We start from the raw sequence: 20,857 nt of genomic DNA, 5'->3' as shown, positions 1-20,857 counted from the left end.
CTATTGGTTGTTTTTTTTCCCTGGCAAGGTTTTGGATACTGATTCCTTTTTGAAGCAACTAAAATGGTTGGATGGCTCTCCCTTTTTGGACATATCTACTAATCAGATCTACATGATGTTGAAAGATGATTACTCTATCCTCACTCGAGTCAATTAGTGCTGGGTCTTGACTGGGCTAAGTCCAGGTGGCAATTTTATTTTTATTTTTTTAGCATTCCCCCATTGATCCTACGAAATCTTGTTTTAGATGGGTTTTTCTTCTTAAAAAGTTAGTAGTAGGTTCTTTTCTATCTGTTGTGGGTCCTGAACTTATTAGGTGTGGAGTGTACAATGTTGACGAGTCTTTTGAATATTTTTTTTTTGAAAGTGAGTTTTCTTGTGGTGTGTGGTCCATTTTCCTTGGTTCTCCCATTGTCTATAACTATCAATCTGGTCCTTCTTGGAGTGAAATCCTTGCTAGTTTTGTGGAATCCTTTGATCTTAGTTTGAACTGGTTCTAGTCTATCTTGTCTTGTGAAATCCTTTGGTTTCTCTCGAAAGAAAGAAATGAAGTATTTCAAAACAAGAGGAGGAGGCTTACTGGGTTTAATATTAAACTCATACACTTTTACATTATGTCTCAGTTTTTTGTTATTCTAGAGATCTCAAAAGATAGGTTCATGATTTTGGTCAGAGAGGGTGTTCTTCAGATTTGCAAAGCGGATATCCAGTTTGTTCAATACTTCAAGAAGCACACGGATATGTTAGAACCAAAGAAAATTGATGCATTAGTACAATATATGTAGAGACTCAAGATTGAAGATGCAGATGGTCCTTCTCCTAGGACTGGGGAGAATGTTCTTGGTTCTCATTGACTTGTAATTTGGGCTATATCTATACTAGCATGGGAGGAAATTTTGTTGTATAAAACTTCTTCTATATTGTATATGATGTAAAGCTAAGCAATCTGACATAGGGCTATGGCCATTTTTGAATTACATGTAATGATAGTGTAGATAGTGAATGCATGACACCAGACTGAATACGTCCTTGGAATGGATATGATGTATATGTTTTTGAACTATATTAATATAAAATATATATATATATATAGATTAATTTTTCATATATAAATAAGAAATATTAAATATTTAAATATCAATGTAATAACAAATATATATTAAAATATTTTATATCCATTTATGAAGCTTTAAATAGACAAACTAAGAAATATAAAAATACATTAAGGTAAAATATATAAATATGGATATATTTGTTTATTATAAGATTGAGGATTTGAATTACATGCATTTTTAATGGAATATACACTAAATTCTATTTTATTAAAAAAGGAAATGACATGCCCATTATTACATATGTCAAAATACTTTGAATAGAATATATACTAAGTCTGTTACATTTAAAGTGGACATGACATGTCCATTAATGGATATGTCAAGATTTATAAAATATGCAATATAGCAGACTTGTCGTTTCAAAATTTAATATAGTTTGACATTTTATGTAATGCATTAAAAAATTGTAATTGAAAAAAATATAAAAATCACTTTTGCACTACGGTTTTTGTAATTGTAATGTATGAAGCAATAAAAAAGAAAGGGAAATGATATTTTTATAATGATTTAAAATATAAATTAAATATCGACTAAAATATTTTTGTTCAACTTTTTTAATTCTATGTGATGATTTACTAAATTGATGGAAAATTTTGAATGGAATGTTTTCATTAGTATAAAAACTAATAAAAATGGTCAAAGTGCATTTATTTAATTGTCTACAACAATTTCTTTCATTAATGTTTTCTTGCAACTTCTAATACATTTAGACCATTCGTTTAATATTTCTTTCAAATAATTTTTATGACAGAAGTTGTAAGAGAAGATTTCGGTGATGTGTACAAGTGAACAAGAAATAAGCTAAAATACCTATAACAACATTTGAATTCCTCCATCCGCTAGAATGTCTAATCTATGTTTAGATTTACCCTTTTATGATTAGGACACTTGAACAATTTTACTTATCGACTAAGACAAGAATATAAGACTTGTATTTTGCAGATAAAAAATATATCTCTCTTGAAAAACTATATGCATCACTTGATATTAAGAACAAAATGCAACTAATCAAAATAAAAAATGATTAAGAATAGAATAAATATCCTACAACCCTTATCTCAAAACCATATATATATAATAATTATTAGTGAATTCAATACCACAATTACACAACTTCATAATCATAGACTGTACCATAGTTGGCTCAATCCTATTAGCTGGATAGGGAGATACCTCTATCCTATTGGCCCTAGCAATTGCTGAAATCAAATTTACTACATTATATAGCCGGCCCCTTCTTTTCTATTGAAGAGGCCTCGGAATGAAACAAAGCGTAAAAGAAAGAGTACAAGGGAGGAACGTTCCATAGCAATTTACTAGAGTTGTACCAAATTGAAATAGTAGGAGCATTTGAATAAGATATATATCGGCGCAATCAGGTAGTGTTGGTGTCCAAGTCGTTGGAAGTAGGTTGTATACTAGGGGTGACACGACTTAACCACTGGTCACAGAAATCATCCGTGTAGTTTTTTTTGGTATCGCAGGGATACCTGTGAAGGCACTCGTCCCAGCAGCTGCTCTCCAAAGGATGCTTCTCTCTCACCACTTCCCAAACGGCGGTGTTGCACTTGAACCCTGATCCCAACGCAATCTGCAGCACGCGCTCGCCAACCTTGAGCCGCCCTTTTGCATGCAAGTACGCCATTTCGTACCAAACGCCGCTCGTGGACGTGTTGCCGAACCGAAAAAGCGCCATTCGCGACGCCTCCAGATCGTACTCATTCAGCTTCAGGCTTTTCCCGATTCCGGTGATGACGCCGCGACCTCCCGGGTGGACGCAAAAATGCTGGAACGCCAGCTTGAAGTTGGGAACATAGGCCTCCACCTTCATCTTCAACAACTTTATGCAGAGCCAATTGTAGGCGTAGTACAGCTGCTCGCTCAACGGCAGAACTTTGGGGCCGAGCGTGGCTAGGTTGTTAGCCACGGCCTTGGCAGCCACGGCGTGGAGAGAAGGGCGGAGACGGACCCCGTAGACGCCGTCATCGTCCTCCGTCACAGATACGCAAGCGTAGGCCTCGTCGTCGGCGGCCACGTTGGTCCGAATTGAATGGAGAAGCCGCATTTTGGCTCGCGCGGCGTCTTGCGGTTTGTTGGAGAGAAGCAAGGCGGCGCCCCCAACTCGGAAGAGAGAGTTGGTGAGCATGAAGCTTCTGTCTTTGCCAAGGTAGTTTGCATTGACGGTTGTGTTCTCGGTGGTGAGGATGAGAGCGTAGGAGTCCGGATTTACGAGCAACAGATCTTTGGCCATGTTCACCGCTAAAACACCGGCGCTGCAGCCCATGCCGGAAAGATTAAACGTCTTCACGCTTTCCTTCATCTTATAGTGGCTCGCTACAACGGAAGCGTTCGACGGTGCGGCCGTGAAGGTGGAGACCGCTACGATGAGTATATCGATGTCTTGCGGCGTGACACCCGTCCTATTAAAGAGCTCGTCCGAGGTTGCGAAGAAGGTCTCCTCCATCTCCACCCGCGCTTCCTCCAATGTCGCCAACATTTCGTCGTTGAAAATGAACTGCGGCAGCGAAGTCTCTTCTCCCAGACCGGAGCTCAGAAATATTTTCCACTGGAATTTCAGGTTTTCTGGAATGATAGGCTCTGTGCTAAATGAAACGTAAATGCTCAACTCAGCGTTAGCCTGGCCCTCTGCCGGCGGTTTGTAGCAGGTGAAGTCTACAAGAAAACATTCCCGACGGCTTCGTTTGGCGAGGAGTTGAAGCAGCAGCCACCCCAGCGCCGTCGCCACACATAGCTGCGACAGCACTGAGCTGTTGCGGAGAAGCAGCAGTAGCATGCATACAAAACCGACCCAACGCTTCATATTGGCTTTCTGGTAAGAAGACGAATCCTGGTCGATCCGTTACATCTGGTTAAATATCGACCCAAACCCATTTCTATTTAAGTGGTACATGGCCTCCGACTAGCTTTCTCGTTTAAACGACCAAGTGTACTTCTTAGTAAAGATGTCAACGACCTCAAGGTGGTGCTAGCGAGCTATCGCTTCCTGTCATAAATAGTTTCGTGGAATGCAAGAACATTTATCTAACTAACTAAATAAATAAAACAAGCACCTCCAGCAAAAAGGAGGTGCACTGATTACCTAGAACAATATAATATTAATGAGGTTTTACTTCAACAAGAATAGAACCTAACAAATTATATTGTCATCCAAAAATAGGATATATTAGGAGCAATAACAATATAATATTAATGAGGTTTTACTTCAACAAGAATAGAACCTAACAAATTATATTGTCATCCAAAAATAGGATATATTAGGAGCAATAAATTAATGTTTCTCAGATAGAAAAAGATGTGGATTGAATTAAAGAAAGAATATAAATATCTTTGTAAATTATCTTTTTACAATAATAAATTAAAATAAATAATTGTCATTACATTAAGGAGTCTATAGGAGAGACAATTTCTCAAAACAATGAACAATGTGATCATATATCCTTTTGTCTACACCCATAAACAAAATACATTTACATCTGAGAAGAACATGGTAATTTAAATCTCAATCCTATAAGGAAGAACCTATTAACTTAAATCTCAAGCATGTAAGGAATAACCTATTAACTTAAATCCCAAGCCTGCACACGGAAGAACTCGTAACTTAAATGTTTCTCTCTTAAAATCATGATTGATTCTAAAAAGGGGCGGAAGTTTAACTTGGAAATAACTTGGAAAGATCACAATACTTGAAATTTGAACTAAGATTATTCAAATGATTTAAACGAGAAAAACCATCTTATTTTCCTAGCTGAAATCTAATTTTGTTTCACAAATCTTTAATCTCTTATCTGTTATTTTGAAATCTGTTATTTTGAAATGTGCATTTAAATTAAACCGATGTTCTTGACTGATCATTCAACTTGTGAAAGTCATATCAAAAGGTAAAAGACAAGATGAGCTATGTGAAGCCTACAAGTGTTTTCAAGTATCTTTTCATTTTGAAGCATGAAAAGCTATGTTGTTAGGGTAATTTTCAAAAGGAAGGTAGAAACCAATAAGAAATGCCTAAGAAATATCTTAGAAACATCCAAATTTTAAAAAAAAATCTTGAGTAGAAATAACGAATATGAACATTTGGCTAAAGCATTTTCATTTTCTTTCTTTTATGTTACAAGAAATCATTTTGAAGTAATGCATTTGTAACTTGAAACAAATGAGGTTGTGAATGGTGAAACAATGTGCTAGTGAAAAATGGCAAAATCCTTGCTGGAAGAGTCACTTTTTGTGAGGAAGATGTGATTCATCTGTTTTCTGTGTAAGAAGTAACCTAAGTGTTTCAGTATGTTTTGATGAAGTTCTAAGATATTTGCAAAAGGCCACAAGCATTGTTTAAGAATGCCAAGATAACCCTATCGAACACATATCGAAATTTCATTTGTCATCCCCTTAATTTGATCACCAATAGTTATTTAATTGTTTATTTTATTTAATGAAGATATCCAACATAAGCAAGGGGAAAGATACATTTTTAGAGCAAATAAATCAATAATAGAAGAGAAGTGTAGTATGATGTATCTAGAATAGGCAATATGGCATGTTGTGAAATTGAAGACATTCTCAAGTTCTTCGGATTATATAAAACAAATTGAAGATAGTGTCTTGCCCTGCTTTGGACACTCCACCACCATGATATTTCATTCAAATTGTTAACAATTACCACTTAAAATAAATAAGGGATCACAAGTAGATTATGTATTATACAAACACAAATATAAATATGCAGACCACTTGCAACTACAAGTAACTATAATGAAAATAAATTGAAAAAAAAACAATTTATTTGACATTTTTCATTGTAGATTCAATAAGAAATACCTAAATGAAAAGTACTAACAAACATGTCATAATTATAATACAATCAAGATACCCTGTAATACTCAATAAATAAGATTTTCCATATTACCAAATCACTAAATCATATTATGAATTTATAAAAGCTACTATTCAACAATTAAATCTCACTTTATGAAAACTATAAACCCGTGGGAATGGATTAGGAATTCTACAGTTCAAGACCTAATTAGTGATACTCTCTAGACTCTAATTGCATACTTTGTCACAGGGAAATACTTGTCTGTTTTCTTCTCTCTGTCTTCAATGAAACCTGAAACAAAAATATATGCAAATCAAGTGATCAGTTAAATTTATTAGTTCTGCCTCGCATGGAACTCCCAAGGCTTAAAACATTAAATATTTATTAAACTCTTTGCTCCATGACCAATAAATCGTTGGATTTTTGAAGCTCAAAGTTTTGTGCTCAAAGTAAATTTTGAAGATTTCGCATTTGATTGGCTGGTGCCTGCTTTAATGTATGTTCAATCAAAGAAAACTGCAAGTTTTTTAATCAGCAAATTTATAAACATTATTTTTGTGTAATTTGATCGGACCAAACATGATGGCAACATATTGTTAGAACAAAAGTGCAAATTATGATGAAAGAGAATGCACATTTAATGAAGTCTATTCAGTGATATTCTTGTTGCCGTATTTTCCAGGTAACCGTCTAAATAGACTGCAAAAGGCTCATAACCATCATTTTCGTTGTTTTTCTCTTCACAGAATTTAATCCGATCTTTACACGTTAGCATTAATGACCTACTTTTTTAAATTTTTCATTCCCACCCGCAGATCGGCACATTTAAAAAGAAATAATATCTTATCCTTGTTCTTTATTGCAAGACCTCCAAAGTCCAAAGTTTACGAAGTTTAATGTGGGAATAATGTACTTCCCATAGAGTACCCTTTTGGAGGTCCAAATTATTATTATTATTATTAGTGGGTGCTATGTAGGAATAAATCGTATGAATATGTTTATGTTTCTAATTATCATTATTATCAATGGGGAATTATTTTATCACACCCCAACAGGTTTGGAATTTGTGATGGTCATCCTTGTTTGTCATATGAATTTTTTATGACGGTTTAGTCATTCTAATGCCTTTCATTTTACGTTTTAAGAAAAATATTAAGTACCAATTTTTCAATAATTTTAGAAATGCCACTAACAAGTAAAACATATAGTAATCTAAAATGAATGAAAGAAAGAAACTCTTTTATTTTATTAATTTGAAATTGAGAAATAAAAACAAATGATATCAAAAGTCAAAAACTCTTCTTGACTTTGTATTCTTTAATATATGATATACTTCATTCCAATTTACATCATTTGTTTCATATCCATTTAAAGATACCCTTCATCCAATATTTACATATTATTTTGCAATGAGATATTGAATTAAAATAAGAAGGGAGACAAAGAAGAGTAGAAGAAATAATTCAAAGAAATATGATAATTAAATTAAAGAGAGTTGTTCACCTCAATCAATAAAGATCATAATTTTAGAAATGCCACTAATAAGTAAAACATATAATAATCTAAAATGAATGAAAGAAAGAAACTCTTTTATTTTATTAATTTGAAATTGAGAAATAAAAACAAATGATATCAAAAGTCAAGAACTCTTCTTGACTTTGTATTCTTTCATTCATGTCTGGAATTTGATAGGCTATATGTCCGTTTTTTCACTTTTGGACCGTATACATTGACATGTTATTTTTTTCTAAAAACGTATATACGACACTTCAAATTATTAATAAACCGTAAAATATTATAATAGGTAATATATATTATTTAAGAATGTTTATTATAAAAATATAAATTTATTTTAAAAAAGTAAGATATATTTGTTTCTAGTTTTATAATATTTTAATATGAATTTTCAAAATAATTTCTATTTTCTTAAGTGAATTTAGAAACTTAGTTAGTTTATTTTTTAAATATTTTTAAGAAGATTGTCTCAAATATCGATTTAGAAACTTGTTATAACTGAAATACTAAAACATAGTTGTTTCTAATTTTTAAACTATTGTAATATGAATTTTTAAAGTTGTTTCTATTTTCTATTATAAATATGTATTATGTTATTATTCTTTTTATTTATCAATAAAATGTAAGTTTGTAATTGTACTTCATTTTTCTCATTATTGATGAATTTGGGGAGATCTCAAATATTAATTTAAAAATAAAATATAGTTATTGTGAGAAGGATGACACAAAGAAGATTTTTTTTTAACAATTAATATTTTTTTTAAAACGTCAAATGAAAGACATTGAAATTACTAAACTGTCATAAAGAATTGATATGACAGGTAGGGGTGGCTGTCAAATTCCAGGCCTGCTTTCATATATGATATACTTCATTCCAATTTACATCATTTGTTTCAGATCCATTTAAAGATACCCTTCATCCAATATTTACATATTATTTTGCAATGAGATATTGAATTAAAATAAGAAGGGAGACAAAGAAGAGTAGAAGAAATAATTCAAAGAAATATGATAATTAAATTAAAGAGAGCTGTTCACCTCAATCAAAAAATAACTTACAAAATAAATACCTTAAGCTTCATAGATTCTTACAAAATAAATAGTGAAGCTATACTAAAATAAATATTTCAAACTTCAAGATTGAAGCTATAGTAAAATAAATAATTTAAGTTTCATGAATTGAAGCTAAGAAAAATAAATACTTTAAGCTTCAAGAATTGAAGCTATAGTAAAAAAAATGTAAATTTTATAAAGCCAATGATAAATTAGTAATGCACTCAAAAATCTTAAATTTACTTGCAAGTTTCTAAATTCACACCAAAAAATCTTGTTTAAAATAAAAATAGAAATTAATCTAAATTTTTTTATTACAATATTTTAAAAAGTTAAAAATGATTATATCTTATCATTTCAATTATGAGAAATTTCTAAATTGATATTTAAAACAATCTTATACAAAATATTAAAATAATTTATATAAGAAAAAACATACTAAAAATTCATACAAAAATAATATAAAATTAGAAACAATTATATCTTAATCCTACCATTTTAAAATATTCTAAATAAATTTATATATTTTAATAAACTTTGTAAAATAATATATATCAATATTATATATTACCCATTATGATTTTTTACCTCCAACATACTTTCATCTCTCTAACTACCTACTCCATCAGATTAATATAATGTCTCCAATATTTTCAACTTGTTTAAGTAATTGCATTTGCTTTCTTAAATTGTTTGGATGTGACTTTTTAGGGTGCTTATTTAAATAATAATAATAATAATAATAATAATAATAATAATAATAATAAACATAAACAAAATTATCATAATATAAATATTATTTTTAATTAACTTTTTAAAACTTATAAAGTTTGTCATCTATAATTGATTTTTAAATTATTTTTAATTTTTTAATATTTTAGTTTTGATATTTTCATTTTGTATTTAGATTATTCTATTTTAATTTTAGTTTAGATTTATGTTTGAAATTTATTTTAATTTTTTAATATTTTTTTTAAATTATAAATATTATAATTGTTGGTGTAAATAATTATTCATCTTAGATATTATTACACCATACTTAAGTTTACTTAGGAAATGCATTTCATAGTAGTTTGGGTATGAGACACTTGGGTGTTTGTGTCACATTGTGATAGTGTGTGTAGGAAAATTTCCACCTTTTATGGTGTGATCTTGTTGTTACACTCCACATTCAGTGTGTGATCCACCTCATGTGAAATATTATATTGTTTCTCCTACCTACCCATACCTATTTCCTACCTACCCTTATTTCTTATTGAGCCACATGTCATGTTTGTGTGCTTACATATCCATAAGCCTTTCTTATATAAGCAAACCCATCTACATTGTTTGTACGAGCATTCATTGAACATCTTGTAATGATCCAGTTGATCATATTTTTCATCTTGATAGAATACAATTTATTCCTATCATATATTTTGTCTCTATTATTTTTTCTTTCCATTGCCTCTAGATCTTGGAAAATTCTCACATGGTATCAGAGCCATTAGAGTGCCATTGGTTTGCCAAATGCGAGAAAATTGGGGTTTGCATTTTGGAGCTTTCTATTGCAGGTTATTATTGGAGCTTGTTGGGCCATATCTAAGGTCACCGTTGGATTGAGGAGGTTTGAGAAATTAAAAATTGCCTTTTATTTCGTCCAAATCCAACATCTAAGGCCAAATCTAGAGCCGTTTGAAGATAGAGGGTGGTGACTTGTCCCAGCACCGATCTGCAATTTTGGAGCATTTTTGGCCAACTACGTCATCGCCACTACGCTCAGAAGCCCCGAAAACCCCAAGATCGATTGTCAATTCGTCAAAATCAGCTTCTGTTACCCCAAGTTGAAAAAATCTCCCCTCCTAGCCTGTCGTATGGACTTGCATGTACAGGTCTGAATTTTTATTTTTTATTTTTTTTGTTTTTGATTAATTTTCAGAAAAATAATTTTAAAAAAAATATTTAAGTTGGGGGGCATTTTTTATAAAAAAAAAAAAATTTTTTAATTTCTTGGGAGGGGGGGGGCTCTTTTTGGCCCACAGTGTACTCCCCATGTGGGGGGTAATTAATTTTTCTTTTTAACTTTTTTTAAAAAAAACTTAATAAATAAATAAAATTAGTTTTTCTTATTTTGTTAAATAATTTTATTTTTTTTAAAAAAAACATTTTTATCTTTAATAAATTTTTAATAAAGTTTTTTTTGCATGTGCTTTAATAAATTATTTTTATTTAGATTTTTTAAATCTTTTAAAAACGTAAATATCATTAATAAGTCAAATTGGGAACACATTTTTTTTTCACTTCACACCTATCTTACAGTGCTTCCAACCGGTAGTCAATGGGGGGGGTTGATTTGCTCCTTTATATCTCTTGGCCACATCCCAATCGGAGGTATCTTTTTCTGCAATATTCTATAGGGCTTCTTGATGGCATCATTTTCATGTATCTAGATTTGCACTATCATGTTGTATGCTCTTGCATGAGCAATGTTGTACTCGCACTATCATAAAGTGTCACACCTCTTTACATGTCTTGTCATTGTTGACTATTTGATGTAATCCTCTTGTACACGTAGATTAGGAATATCTTGTGAGACTTGGTGCATGGCTCCAGTTGAGACTTAGATTGTACACATTTGTGCATGGCTCTCATGAGACCTGGATTATACCAGTATTTCTGCTATTTCTGAGTATCGAGATGATGCTCATAGTAGGTCATCTCCATGCCTGATCTTCTTTTTGTTGCAGTGAGTGATTCATCGTCATCGACATGGTACCTGGTTTTGTCACACTTTGACATTATTGGTGCAACATTGGTTCTCTTTCTTCCTTATAGGAAGGTATTGTTGGTCATCATCATTGGACCATCTTTGCAAGAGATTCGACATTGAGGGAGGGCTTCATGGTCTCTTCTTCTCTCTTATGGGGGGGGAATATTTTTGTTCTTCTCATTCATCATTGAGAGCATTGTGTGCTTTCTTCATCTCTCTTTTTCGGGAGGGTTTTTTCCCATTGGGTTTTTCTCTCTTTCCCCGCTTTGTGAGAGATTTCCTTGCATTGGTTTGCATGCATTTGCATTTGTACATGGGTACCTGACATGGCCTAGTAGTCAGGACCCATCTTGTATTGCTTAGTTGCATTATAGACTTAAGTGCACTCCCCTAAGTTGCACTTAAAGGGGGGTGTTGGTGTAAATAATTATTCATCTTGGATATTATTACACTATACTTAAGTTTACTTAGGAAATGCATTTCACAGTAGTTTGGGTATGAGACACTCGAGTGTTTGTGCCACATTGGGATAGTGTGTGTAGGATAATTTCCACCTTTTATGGTGTGATCTTGTTGTTACACTCCACATTCAATGGGTGATCCACCTCATGTGGAATATTATATTGTTTCTCCTACCTACTCACACCTATTTCCTACCTACCCTTGTTTCTTATTGATCCACATGTCATGTTTGTGTGCTCACATATCCATAAGCCTTGCTTATATAAGTAGGCTCATCTACATTATTTGTACGGGCATTCATTGGACATCTTGTAATGATCCAGTTGATTATATTTTGCATCTTGATAGAATACAATTTATTCCTATCATATATTTTGTCTCTCTTATTTGTGCTTTCCATTGCCTCTACATCTTGGCAAATTCTCACAATAATTTATTATAATTAATTAAATTTGTAATTATTTATGTGATTAAAAAATTAATTATTATAGAATAATTTTGTTTTGAACTTTAAAAAAAAATTATATAATAAAATATATTTCAAATTAAAATCTAGATTAATAGTTACTCTTTATCTTTCACAAGTTATATCTATCTCTCCTTTGAAACCTTATCTCTCCCTCCTACCCCTCTCTCTCTCTCTCTCTCTCTCTCTCTCTCTCTCTCTCTCTCTCTCTCTCTCTCTTCCTCCTCTCTCTCTCTCTCTCTCTCTCTCTCTCTCTCTCTCTCTCTCTCTCTCTCTCTCTCTCTCTCTCTCTCTCTCTTTATCCCCTATCTATCTTTCTATCTCTACCCCCCTTTCTCTTCCAATATATCTCTATCTCACTCTCTTTCTCTTCCCATATATCTCCATCTACCCCTCATAGCCTCCCCTTTTAAATAGATCTATCTCTACTTCTCTCTATTTTTTGATCTCCCTATGTATCTCCCCCTTCCCCTCTCTCTGTGTATCCTTATTTATCTTTATTTATCACTTTATCTCACCATTTATATATCTCCCTCTCCTTCTCTCTGTCTACTTAAATTTCTATTCATCTCTCTCTCTCTCTCTCTCTCTCTCTCTCTCTCTCTCTCTCTCTCTCTCTCTCTCTCTCTCTCCATATCCTTCTCCTCTATCTCCATCTCTATTTTCCTCTCCATCTTTGTTTGCATCTCCATTTATGTCTTCCTCTCCATCTTTGTACATAACATGATCCTTTTGATAATGGAGCTTAAGTATGTTCTTGATTTATAAGTTTTGTTTCAGTCATGTATTGATCCATGTAAGTGAATGCATAATTGATTTGAAGTTGTCACTTCTTCGTTGAGACCTTTGTTGCAAAAAAGATCATTTGTGAGATGTACTACCAATTGACCTCATGTGCTATACAAATATATAAAAAAAAATAGATCAAAATTTTCCCTAATCGACCTTTCATACCTCTTTGATATACCATTGTACACTAAGGTATGATTGCTAGTCTTAAGCTGTGAAATCTAATTTATATCTATATAGACTTACAAATGCACTAATATTGACAAATGTCAAGAAATAAATATAATTAATTAGTCTTTGAAATTTTTACTAGTTTTAGAAATAAAATTCTTGCAATCAATAATATTTTCAACTATTCTCAATAAGAAAACAAATATCACTAATGCAGTATAGCTCAACAAAAATAAAATATAAGCATTTGGTGAAAATTTGTACTAGCTAAAGTTGAATAAAAAAAAAAGAAATAAATAGTTTCGTGGAATGCAAGGACATTTATCTAACGAACTAAATAAATAAATCTAGCACCTCCACCAAAATGGAGGTGCAATGATTACCTAGAACAATATGATATTAATGAGGTTTTATTTCAAGAAGAATAGAACCTAACAAATTATATTGTCATACAAAAATAGAATATATTAGGAGGAGTAAATTAATGTCTCTTAAATAGAAAAAGATGTGCATAGAATTAAAGAAAGAATATAAATATCTTTGCAAACTATCTTTTCATAATAATAAGTTAAAATAAATAATTGTCATTACATTAAGGAGTCTGTAGGAGAGACATTTTCTCAAAACAGTGAATAATTTCCTTTCAAATACATTAAGAAGTCTGTAGGAGAGACATTAAAATATATTTATATTCCCTTCAATTATTATGTATGTATTAAAAATAATGCTTTTAAAATCACCTTTTCTTATTATAATGTTATAATTTTCTCTTTGACTTCTACTTCAATTATTTAGTTTGCCGACCATTTGGAGTTGTTAATTAATTAACATTGAATTTTGTCTGTATAGTTTGCTTTGCGTGAGATATATATGACATGAGATATTGTTAAATTTATTAGTTCTGCCTCGTATGGAACAACCAAGGCTTAAAACATTAAATAGTTCTTAAACTCTTTACTGCATGACAAATAAAATCGTTGGATTTTTGAAGCTCAAAGTAAATTTTGAAGATTTTGCATTTGATTGGCTGGTTCCTGCTTTAATGTATGTTCAATCAAAGAAAACTGCAAGTTTTTCAATCTGCAAATTTATAAACATTATTTTTCTGTACATGATGGCAACATATTGTTAGAACAAAAGTGCAAATTATGATGAAAGAGAATGCACATTTAATGAAATCTAGTCAGCGATATTTTTGTTGCCGTATTTTCCAGGTAACCGTCTAAATAGAATGCAAAAGGCTCATAACCATCATTTTCGTTGATTTTCTCTTCACAGAATTTAATCCGATCTTTTCACGTTGGCATTAATGACCTACTTTTTTAGATTTTTCATTCCCACCCGCAGATCGGCACATTTAAAAAGAAATAATATCTTATCCTTGTTCTATATTGCAAGACTTCCAAAGTCCAAAGTTTACGAAGTTTAATGTGGGAATAATGTACTTCCCATAGAGTATTCTTTTGGGGTTCATTATTATTATTACACCGAAGGCATTCTTTCTATGAGATGGACAAGCTGAAATTAAAAATCTATGGTTGGAAGTTAATGAAAACCAATGCAAGACCATCAGAAATATCACGTCTGTTCATTTTTTCCATTTTCTAAATTACTGCCATTTTCTGCGTGGCTGCTTTCTTTTAAGCGAGGGTGTTCGTTATTTCATTGTTTGTTGTGCACTTGAGTTATTTCTGCTGTCGTATGAAGAGATGTGCGTCTGTCAATGCATGGACAAGACAATTTACATCCATCAAATCACATTCATTTTCTAGCGGATAGCCTCCACTGCTCTCTACTTGCTTAGACCAATAGTTGGAGCAATCAATGTACGGAGCATTATTGTGTACCCTAGAATTGTTTGAAGAGAATGGTGTCATGTTGATTTTGGTGGCGTTGTCATCTCTTCTTCTCATGTTTCCATCGATATTTTTTCTATATGGAATAAGATTAAACTGGTGTTTGTAGTGAATGTCCTCCTTTAGTTCTCTACTAAAATATCCAGCCTGTGTTGTAATAACGTAAGATCATATTCCTTCTCATTTGACATACAACCAGATATATATAGTGCACCATATATCTTTATCTTTCTCATTTTCTCAGAAAAGATTATACTTTGATTTAGCACCTCCTCCAACTCTGTTCTAAAGTTTCCAATGAGATTACATAAAGTATGAATTTAATAGTGTAGAACCAGATCGAATATTGTAAGAGAATCACAATACTTGATTGGGTTATTTATCTTCAACTCCAAACAAGAGGATAAACGCAGAATACTTAATATCTACGTAACATGCCATCCAAAATGCAACAATGACTTTTTACAGAACTAATTATTGAATAACTAACGGATAGAAAGAATACAACCCAAAATCCTCCTAAGATATCTACACATAGGTATTATGTGTATCATCAACTAGGGGAAAGGACTCAGTAGTTGAGCGCATTCTAATTCTTGTGATAGAAGTTGTTGATTTCATACCCCCATACTTGCTTATTTAATGTCCAACTTTTGAACAATATTGCACCAATAGTTATATGATAAGTACCAATAATTGAATGAAATATACTATTTGTTGTGAAAAGTAACCAATCATGTGATGCCACATTAGCGACACAAGTATTGGGTTGTTTTGGACACCTTGGCAAAAAGCATGCTGATGTGGCCTTGAAACCTTAGTTATAAACAGGGGACTTGCCAAGTAAGCTACTGTAAAAAATTTGAAGTGATTTGAAATTTCCACATAGGATTTTGAGAAGCGCAAAGTTAGGGTGCACAACTATTGGATCCACTTCCCTAAATAACAAATGACTAATATATAAAGAGAAGTAATTTGACAAAAAGCTAACAACATTTATAATTCCTGTGGGGCAACAGACATAAATATATAAATTATAATCCATAATTTTGTCAAATAATGTCATTATGTAGAACACACTAAATGATGTAGTCGTGTTGGTATTACTATGGTTATTTTTTGTTTTCTCAACAACTGTATAGTTGTCTCTTTGATAGATCTATGATGTTGTTGATGTATAGTTCTTTGTATGGTGGTCATAGATGATCTTTAAACTTGGCAGTCTTTATACTGCTCTTCTTATTTGTAATTTTTATTCAGCATTTCCTCAATAAAATAAATAAATAAATACTGTGAGATTGACATCTTCTAATATAAAAAAAAACTATACAAAATATTAGGTATCAACTTATCGTCAGATAGATGCCCTATGAAGACCGGTTCTTCTCATCCAGATTGAGGTCAGTTTTCCGCTTCCAGTGCCAAACATTAAGGCATTATCTGCCAAACTGAAACCCATGCGTGCTAAAAATTAAGACATTAGGTACAGATAGAACTCAATGCATATAGAAATATAAGGAGGATTTGATGTTTGAGCGACAAATATTTGTCTCTCTCTCACCATCTAGAATTCAATGTATATAGATACAACTCTTCCACCATCATCTTCATGTCTACGAATGCTTTACAAAAATTTTCTTCGTTCTCAAAGAGTTCAAGACTAACATGTTTTCCTTCTTCCGATTGTGCCGTCATTCATCTTTGAGTAACTCACCTCGATCCGATCTCTAGATTAAATTCTTCAAGTGCACCTTCTCCTTGCTTTGATTTCAACCTTGTTAACATCCACCAGTTGCAATTTTTTTCTGTTAAATTGCTCTGATACCACTTGATCTGAAATTAAGGCTAAATAAAATTATGCTTAATTTAAATTACAAATTTTTCCTGATCGCAACAGAATTGCATGGTTATGTTTTTCAACCGTTGAAATTACAAAAGCTAATTTCACTTAATCATTTTCATAATTTAATAATGTTAAATAATAACTTAAAGAATAAATTAAAAATGAAACGAATAAAAGAGAATTAGAAGATAGAAGTGAGATCACGAGCTTGATAACGTAGTTCACTCAATATGAGCTATGTCTCTGGGTCCGCTTCTCAATGTAGGACCGCTTTATTAATATCACCAAGCAAAACGCCTTGTTACAATATTTAAGCTTTGACAAAATCTGTATCAAACAACTCACAATCTCTCTCACTTTTTTTACAATTATTGGTACATAGTAACACCTTGCAATCTCCCCTTAGAAATTCTCCACCTTCAAAAACATGAAAATTCTCCCAAGTTATCACCACTTCAATTCCTCTTCCATCCTACACTACCCCCTTTTTATACAAGAAAATTACTCAAATTGGTATAAAACCAATTGATTTTGCAAAATCACCTTATCTCTGTAATCTAACTTGCAATTTAACTTTAAAATACTTAATTAACACTAATCCAATTCTTACCTAATAAAAAGGATACGAATGTCATACGAAGATATGTCCTTAGGCAACTGTGAGGATCGCCTTCTTGGAACCCATCTTTGTTCCAAGCCCTCCAGGAAGTCGAAGGTGAATTTTACTCCTATCTCGAATGTAATTTCTTACATCCAAGCCCTCCAGGAAGTCGAAGGTGAATTCAACTCCTGTCTTGAATGTAATTTCCTACACCCAAGCCCTCCAAGAAATCGAAGGTTAATTTGATTCCTGTCTTGGGTGTAATTTCTTACACTCAAGCCATCCAAGGAGGACCCTATGTCCATTCCTTACCTTTGGTGATGCACCTCATCACCCAATTCCTCAGAGGGGACCGGCCAGATCCGTCTCTTCTTAGTGAACTTAGTCAACCAAGCCATTCATATGCATATATGTATTCAGTATATATATTGCCCTAGTGATTATCATAATCCCTCCCTTAGACTAAGAGAGTTACCTCCCTATAGTCTCCAACATGTGATTACATTTATAATACTTTTTGCCTTTTATTACTATTTTCCTATTCCATAATCCATATGTAAAAATACCCGTTTTAACATGTATTCTCTACCTATATTCCTTAAAATGTTCATTAACCAATATTCACATTTAGTTCCTAACATATATTCCTACTAGGCATTGATATATATATTCATTACATATGTTAGTACAAATTCATTAACATACGGTTTATACTTATTCCTTAATATTTGAAAACCATTCATTAATGTGTTCATTAAAGTATTCATTATCATAAATATTACATATACATTAATTAAATTTATTAACATTAATTTCCTTCATTACCTAACTATTAGAATAGTCATTCATTAATGTATATATTATAATATTAATTATTTATATCCATTAATACACATATAAGTAAGCATTAACATATAACAATATTTATTCCTTACTTACCTATCCGCAGCAGTCGTGTCAGATCTGTGCTTTCTCTAATCATGATTCCCACTTCTATTATGTTGCTCTTCCTCTCCCTTACTGTTGGCTGCTCTACTCCCTTTATATCTATATGAACTTCTTGTTTTATAAGTAAATCTAATATAACATTATTTTTCATACAACATCTAATTATTCTTCTCAGTTTTCCTCTTATATCCCCCCCTCGTATACCTCATGCTTTCCCTCCTTATATATCCTTCATATAACCTTTCATAGAAAGGTTGTGACTTTTCAATGTAATGTGCCTTTTCCTTAATACTTTTTAATTAATCTTTGTTATATATCTCTATTCAACTCGTACGTGTATTTATTTTCCTTAATAAATCATTGACTATTAAGGTCATTACTTTGGTTCTCCGTTATTCTTTTAGATGGAGACGTATGATCTCTTTGTTTCTCAATTATGATCGCTGATACTACCAATTGTTGCATTATGAATAATAATGATTGCTTCCTTATGATCGATTGGGATAGCGATAATATTATTGTTGGGATAGTATTGCACCACAAGACTTCAATCGTTGTCGTTAATGATGATTATTAATCTTAATTGCTGCTATTAACCTTAATCGTTGACTCTATGCCTTTTCACAATTGGTGTATTGATTATTATTATTTCATTAATAAATATTAATTAATTAATCATAGTTTCAGATATTAATAAATGAAAATAAACATTGATTAATTAATTAATAATAATTGTTACATTTATTTCATATTCGAATTAAATATATTAAATTAATAAATAAACATTTATTAATTAATAATTTAATTGCTATATTTAGGTTATATTCATTGATAAGTGAAAACATATATGAATCAAATAATATTACCTATTATATTTATTAACACTGCCATTGCCTAGACACTAATTATTAGTCTATCTAATGGTTGTAAAGGCAAACAGATCTGACATGTGTCGGATCCGGTCTGCCATTATATATGATATTATATATGACTGTCATACGTATTGTTGTCTATAAATATTACTATTAATATTTTATATTAATATCCATGTATTAATATTACTATTAAATTCTGCATGCCACTATATATGATATTATATATGACTATCATACATATTGCTAATATATAATATCCTCTTTAATTGTATTATTTATATCCTCTTTGTACTTTAATTGTATTATTATTTATTATTAAATATATAAATTATGTTGATAATATATAATATTTAAATCATAAATAATATTTAATTAATGAAATTTAAATAATCATTTATTGGTAATTATTATATTAATTAATAATAATAATTTCTTCATTTAGGGTCTCTCCCTTTCTCTCCATATATATATAACAATCCAAGAGGGGACATGACAATCTCTCCATTTTTACATATAAAATCTTGAAAAATCTCCTTTTAACAAATACAATAAATCTCATTTGACATTAACCTCACAATTTGTTTTAAAACAATATGTTATTAAGCCCTTTATGGAGGTTATTCATCCTTTTACATTTGAGAATTTATTTTTGTACTAAATAAGGTTTTTTTTATCCCCTTATTAATAGGGGAAGGAGATTTTAAAATGTTTTGAAATCTTTCAAAAGCCATTTAAATAGCCTCTAATATTCTCCTAATAAAATGGGCCTATAAAACTTTATGTTTAGGAGAATTAAATCTTATTTAAAGATTTATGTAAACGAAGGGATTTTCCTTTTATCATAAAGAATGGTAAGGCAAGAGGATTTTAAGGCATGGGTTAAGGGATTAAATCCCACCAAATCCTCCTTAATTTATTTATTTTAAACCATTTTTTTTCTTTAATAATTATGGTTTAATCCATATTTGTGCCAACTCATTACTCTTGCCATGTCATATGCCACGTGTTCTTCCAAGTGTCACATTTTGGTGATGCCATGTCATCATTTTGACCAAAACTTTGACTGGTCATAACTTCTACATAGAGACTCCTCTTGAGCTCGTTCAAGTTGTGTTAGAACCGTGTCGGCGAGCCCTACACAATGATGCCATTTTCATGAGATTTTGAGACTATGAAATTTTTTAGGTTTTTTTAGATCCACCTGGATCATTCCTCCCCATTGAGAAGCTTTTGGACCTCCAAAAGATCTATTTTATGTACAATTTGAGCTAGGGAAATGTCACCCCACTTGTCTAGTATCATCTGTCCTTCCCGCTGAAAGTTTGAACATCTGACCCATCACAAACATAAAGAAATATGAGATAGCTTTGCTGATACAATCAACTGCATGTTCATCGATATTCACTTTCAGATTCATCATCCACATAGACATAACTAGCAGAACAACAAGTACCAGTACTGAATACACGGATGTGAAGGAAATAGTATCAACATTCTGAATCTCTTGAACAAGAGCATTATTAGAAGATGAAACATTCAAACCCTCAGTTACCACCTCTGGCTGAAGGCCTAACTCTTCTTGC

At 31.7% G+C, this 20,857-nt stretch overlaps 1 protein-coding gene across 1 annotated transcript; it reads right to left on the bottom strand.

Annotated features, from left to right (window-relative positions):
- Positions 1-2,169: 2,169 nt before the first annotated feature.
- Positions 2,170-3,969, bottom strand: LOC131044536 (3-ketoacyl-CoA synthase 8-like). Its single transcript, XM_057977885.2, has one exon. The coding sequence runs from the start codon at positions 3,934-3,936 to the stop codon at positions 2,491-2,493; it is 1,446 nt and encodes a 481-aa protein (XP_057833868.2). The 5' UTR covers positions 3,937-3,969; the 3' UTR covers positions 2,170-2,490.
- Positions 3,970-20,857: the final 16,888 nt, after the last annotated feature.

This window comes from Cryptomeria japonica, chromosome 9, assembly GCF_030272615.1.
Source record: "Cryptomeria japonica chromosome 9, Sugi_1.0, whole genome shotgun sequence".
Classification (NCBI taxonomy): domain Eukaryota; kingdom Viridiplantae; phylum Streptophyta; class Pinopsida; order Cupressales; family Cupressaceae; genus Cryptomeria; species Cryptomeria japonica.
Note: the sequence above shows the minus strand (reverse complement) of the source record. Positions and strands in the feature narration are given on the sequence as shown.

Coding starts and splice junctions, on each gene's coding strand:
- LOC131044536 (XM_057977885.2), bottom strand. CDS start 3,936: ATGAAGCGTTGGGTCGGTTTTGTATGCATGCTACTGCTGCTTCTCCGC.